At 45.6% G+C, this 5,981-nt stretch overlaps 1 protein-coding gene across 1 annotated transcript in view; it reads right to left on the bottom strand.

Annotated features, from left to right (window-relative positions):
* Positions 1 to 398: 398 nt before the first annotated feature.
* The window catches only part of LOC108578669, a 123,573-nt gene continuing 117,990 nt past the window's right edge, over positions 399 to 5,981 (bottom strand). The window contains exons 10-13 of the mRNA XM_017942043.1: positions 4,416 to 4,531; positions 4,135 to 4,336; positions 2,803 to 3,288; positions 399 to 2,445 (exon numbers count right to left, since the gene is read on the bottom strand). Of these exons, the coding sequence (XP_017797532.1) occupies positions 399 to 2,445; positions 2,803 to 3,288; positions 4,135 to 4,336; positions 4,416 to 4,531 (2,851 nt within the window). The remainder of the gene's footprint in view (positions 2,446 to 2,802; positions 3,289 to 4,134; positions 4,337 to 4,415; positions 4,532 to 5,981) is intronic.

Here is a 5,981-nt window from a genome sequence, read left to right as displayed (position 1 = left end):
GTCCGCTCTGTCGTCACGGAAATTAATGAAACACCCCGGGTCATACTTTCATTATCCTCCCTCTGTCTTTCCACTCGACTGACGCCACTTCACATTGCTCAGCCTGACCACAATTCAAGGGATTTCAACGTCAAATGACATCAGTCCGCTGTTGCTGTCTTAATTTCAGGGTATCATACATTCTGTAACTCGAACGACCCTAGGTAATCCCTAAATCGACCCACGATTATTCTTCCTTTTCCCTTCTTGATCACACACAGTTAGAGAAAAAGGTACTTTCACATCTCTCTTTTAACCATCACCAGAGAATTACAATTCAAAGTATATCGTCCGGTTGTTCGTTCCAGAGACGAAAAACTTTCTCGCTGAAAGTCTCTAACTAAACTTCACTACTCTTCCTACTTCCTGTTCACAGGTTTCTTCTTGATCGTACCAGTGCTAGTATCAGCGTTGGAACACTTCTCGCTCTCCTTCCGCTGCAACGTCGGAATGCTCGACTTCCCGTCTCCAGTCACGGACACGTTCGCCCCTTTGCCAGTAGCTACCGCTTCTACCCTTTGCACGATCTCAGTCTTTTCAGGGTAAGCGGGCCTCTCAATTCCACCTGAAGGCTCCTCTTTGCGCCTCGAGAACGAAGGGATCCTCGTGACCTTAGGCTTTTCCTTTAGAGGCGGCTTCTCTCTATCAATAGTTGGGCAGACCTGCTCCGGAGGAGGAATGGCCGATACTTTAGGGATGTTCCTGTGATCCCTAGACCTTTGTAGACTGGACGTAGGTTTAATGATGATTTTAGGTTGCTTCATATTCGACGAAGGGCCTTTGGTATCTCTAGGAGTGATTATTATTCTCGGTTCCTTTCTTTCGTGACTGATGCTTGCTAACCTGGAGTCTGGAGAAGAGGGTGAAGTTAACGTATCCGATTGTAAATGCTCTACCGAACAGGCTGTGGATCGGGTAGAAGGATTAGAGTCGCCTGTAGTTCCGAATCGAACTTCTCGATTCATTTTATCGTTAGAGGTAGTCCCTGTCAGGTTCGTTACAGTTTGACTTAGACATTGGTTGGCTTGTCCAAGAAGATTCCCTACTCTAGGTGTTATGACGATCCTAGGTTCGATTCCAGGGATCCTATTTTCCCAGTTGGAGCCTCCAAACGGAGGTTGCCAGTCCATTTCTCTACCGATAATCCTAGGTTCCGATGATGCTGTCAATGTGTAAGCTTCGTTCCCAGTTGGAGATGATTTGTACCAATTAGGATTGCCTATCCCAGTATCCAATAGAGCTGTTGGGTTACCAATGATCTTGTCCACACTCTGGGAGATCGGTTGAACAATTTCGTGAACAGGACAGACGGGATTCGAGTAAATGGTGTCGACACTGCCTCCAGCTGGAGCTCTAGTCCTGTCTATCCTTTCGTCCAAGGAATCAATGATACTAGGGTCTGAATTATTCTTCGTAGAATAGTCCTGTTTCCTGAGCAACGGTCCAACATGAAGGTTAGTAGTGACGGGTTCGGCTTCGAACTGGTTCTCGCTCTCCTCCGCGAATTCCAAACTCTTCGAGGGGCCAAACATCCTAGGAGGTGGTTGAGGGGGCTGATGGGTAGACGAGGATGAATGCAGCCCGGATCTATAGTCCTTCAAGGAATTACTATGCTGCTTGGGTGCAAACAAGCTGCTCGGCGCGGGCAAGGATCGTCTTTTCTCGATGTCCGGCAAAACTTTCGGGTAGTTCCTGCGCTTGATCGTTCTGAGCGCCTCCTCTGGGCTAATACACTCCCTCTCTATCGTTGGTTCTCTGCAGGTTACGTTTATATCCGTCGGCGGACTATTCACGCCGAACGTGGTCAGCTTTGGTCCCATCTTCATGTAAATATCCTCCGTCTGATCCACCACCGATCCATCAGCATTAATTCCAAGCTCAGCTCGTGGTAGACGGGACTTCAGTTTCGGGTTAATCTTCGCGTACAGGCTGCTGGTGCTCCCGGAATCCGACTCGTAAATCCTCGGCGTGGAGAAGTTCGGTTTCACGCTCTTCAGCACGTTCTCCATGGGCAACGGGTCGCTCTTCGAGTGATGGTGCTCGATGACGACCACCTGAGGAGCCGTCTGCAGCTGGCTGGGATCGATCATGGGGTAGTCGATGCACTTGTCGAACGAGTCGTTCGCCTCCACGCTTTTTACCAGCTCTATAGGCACCTGATTTAGAATCGATTCGGTTCTGGTTGCCGGTGTCGCGTCCACGGCCACGGAAACCTTCGGGACCTTTGACTTCTTGCCAGGACGCACCACCAGTGATGGATTCTCGGCGTAAATAGGCTCCTCTTTCCTGTCTTTCAACAGCTCCTCTTCCATCCTCTTCTTTTCATCTTCCTGCTGCTTTGTTAGTTTATCTTGGTGCTCCTTCTGCAAGGTTTCTCGTGTCTTCCTGAGAAACCTAGGCGAACACCTTACAGAAAAGAAAGAGGTACATATGTTTATTAAAGGGGGATGCTGATTTGGAGAAACTGTGAACTATTCGCTGATAGATTGTCCGGATATTGGAAAATGTTGGAACTTTTCGATGGAACAACTTCGAAAATGTTAGAGACAGATCGATTAGTGCTAGGGAAGCAAAACTGCCAGCTAAGTAAATTCCCTTTGCACGGGATCCTTGGGACGAAAACAGCCGATTCCGATGAATCAGCTCGCGTCTGAAAGACTGAACGTCTTTAAGTGAAACCGCTGATTGGATCAGCGGACGAATTTCCAAGGAGTGCCTCCTCGAGTCCGCGCAATTAACGAATCAATTCAATCCTCCACCTACCTGTGCACGATCTCCTGTTGTATCCACTCTCTAACCTTGATGTGTGTGTCAATGGTGGAGCCAGAATTCTGTCTAGACAGCTTCGACCTTCTTCCAAAGTTCGAATTATTGTCGTAAGCCTTGTCGTTCTTTATCACATCGTTTAAATCCGGTTTGCTGTCGCTCTTGTACCCAAGTTCCCCATAGTTGTTCTCGTACTTCTCAGATTTCGCTCGTCTCGATTCATCCTTCTGACTGACGCGTCTTTTCAATCCTGTCCCCGTTGTCTTGGCGTCTTGCTTCTTGCAATACAGATAGACAAACGCTGTGAAATTGATCAGCAGAAATACTACCCCGAAACCAGTCAGCATAGTGATGACAGAGGAACTTTTAGGTGTGCTTGGCTGAGGAATCACTTCTTCGTCGGATCGAGAGGTCGTGGAGTCTGGTGTCGTAGATCCTATATCAGGTACAGTGGTCTCCGACTGATGATTATCTCCTCTGAATCTGAAAGATGAAGATCGCGATAGATAGCGAATACCGAGGCGATTTTTATTGCAACAGCGGGAATATGTATGAGTTTTGAAACCTACGGAAACTGCAGGTGTGTGCATGGAAGCTTGCAGACAAGGGGATGGGAAACTTGTATCGTTCCAAGAGCGCACGCGAGTTTAGATTGAACTTGGCTCGGTAGTTTCTCAGATTTGTACGGCCTTGTATGGATATTCATGGCTGGGATTGCGAGTAATTCGATAAGGTGTTGGAATTTAAGCAGTTGCTTGTAACACAGTGGGATTAAATCGCGGGGCTGGTTTATTCGGCTGCTTTTTAGGGTGTTAATGCGCCATTAAACCGAGTGAACGCAACGCGAAACAGGCGAATCTTTCGCCTCATTGTGCTACTCATTTTGAATAAATTCCATTGAAACGGCGCTGTACAGACAATTTAAGTTTTCGGGACAAGTAAAGAGCACGGGATGCAATGGAGTGCATGTGACGTTTCATTAAAAGTTCATCACGCGGCGGAAAAACAGTACCAGGCGCGTATATAAACGGGACACGAAAATGGGTATATTTAATTTTCCAATTAACGCAAGCGCAAAATTTTTCACAAATTATAATAGGCGTTCTTCTGTTGGCGCGGGCGTGTGTTTCAGCCAGATGAAATATAAAGCTACGAACGATTGCCCGGCAATTTTTACTGCTGGCTAATTAAACGAAATCATTCGACGCAATCGCCCCTTTCCCTATTTCTGTTCATCAACGTTAAAACTCGAAAGACATCCTTTTTTTCTTTTATACAAAACCTCCGAATAAAAATTTCGACGGATTATCGTTATGATTCGCCACCAACCTGATACCATAGTCATAGTCTCTGCTGGCATTCGCGTATTTTCCAATTCCATCCGCGATGTCGAGTATTTGAGGCCGTCGTCCTCTTGGTCGAAGTGGAAGCGGAATGTCTTTGCCCGGATGACGAAGCAGATTAGGCAGGTGCTCGTTCCAGAATTGCATTTCTGCAAATCGGTACTGCGTGCCCGTACTCGGAGGTATCGCTGTGATAATTCATCATCCGCACGTTCGTTTAATCGTGATCAGCGTAATTAATGAGGTATACTAACTGGAGAGACTTACTTAGGTTCAGATAGGTCTGATTCTGGGGATCGTACTCGGGCCAGTCGATATTGTACTGGTCCCACTCCTTCAATCCATCCGTCAGGTAGGGATATCGCTTTGCGATGTTTGGATTCCTGATTTTGTGAATAATAAACAATTGTAGACATCCATGGAGTAACGTAATTTAACAATAATCGAGGAACATAAACGAAGTACCTAAATACACTTCTTAACCATGCTCGGGTTAAGGGTGCTCGGTAACTGGTGGTACAATCGAGCCGAGGGTGATTCTATGCGAGAAACTGAATCGACAATGTAGAATAAAGTTTTTCATAAAAAGCTTTGTTTCCGAGAAAAATAAGTTTGAATATTTGTCGAGTACGCGTGCTCTCGGCTTTACGTTTGTACTAGTAAACGATACTAATTTCATGATAAAGTATCGACAAAGTATATTAAACTTACATTGCTAATCGAATTATTGAAAGTAACGTCTGTTAACGCATGCAAATCTGTGCTCTTTAAATCGGAGAGTCATGGACCCATGATACGATATTTTGACATTTCAATTCTGCGAAAGCCTGTACTATTCTTTCTTTTAGCTGCAGATTTACACTATCCTCTGCGTAGACTATTTCTTTGCGAAATGTGACATTACCACTGTTTATCAACGTAAAAGTATGAACAGAAGTAACAGTTTGTAGCGAATATTTAAATTCAATTTTCTCGGAAACAAAGCCTCGTATGAAAAAATTTTATTCCACATTTTCGATTCAGTTTTTCACGTAGAATCACCCGTTGCTCGTTTGTACGCCCTGTATACATGTAGCTATTTATAATTTTCGAGAATAAAAGTAATCGGAGAGTAGACTAAAATTAAACGAAAATTAATTACTGTATAATAACAGTTATCTTGATATCTTAGAATCCAATGTTCTACACCTTCACGCATACAAAGACACCTTACTCATACACTAAACTTCTAAGTACAGCATTCTCTCCAAATTTACAGCGCCATCAGAAGTACAATTCAGCGCGTAATAAAACAAGGAAGGGGTTAGAGAGGTTCACCATTGTCGGGCACTTCAATCAACCTGGATCACAACGATCTAGCCAGTCGTTTTTGGCGCTAAATCGGAATCGAATTCCGGAATGAAAACCGAATTGCGATTTCGCCCCTGCTTTCAATAAACTCCCCCGGCGAAGAACCGCTCCGTACGGTACCTTCAGGTGCTCGTGCAGCGGTGGGCGCAAAATGATATCGTATATCCCCGCTCAAATATCGGAAAACCAGTCCGATATCGAAATTTTGATACACGGTAACTCTACTCTGTTTCCTGTTCCGCGAAACTCGCACGTTCGAAGGAACTTCTGCCTGGAACAAGTATCTCAAAGAGAGAGGAAGGGAGAAAGCCATTCACCGGCCTGGCGAACACCAGGATTCCCGGCCCTTCCTTCCCGCTGAACGGGGAAAGACTACGTGCAGTAATTTCACTGCTCACGAGCGGGCTTTCCCTTTGATTCTACGAGTTCCGCGCGGGCGTAAAATTCACCGATCGCGACGGAAACTGACGTCGGAACGTGGAA

Source organism: Habropoda laboriosa, unplaced genomic scaffold (genome assembly GCF_001263275.1).
Source record: "Habropoda laboriosa isolate 0110345459 unplaced genomic scaffold, ASM126327v1 scaffold52, whole genome shotgun sequence".
NCBI classification, from domain to species: Eukaryota; Metazoa; Arthropoda; class Insecta; order Hymenoptera; family Apidae; genus Habropoda; species Habropoda laboriosa.
The sequence above is the reverse complement of the archived record's forward strand: the minus strand, read 5'-3'. Positions and strand labels throughout refer to the sequence as shown.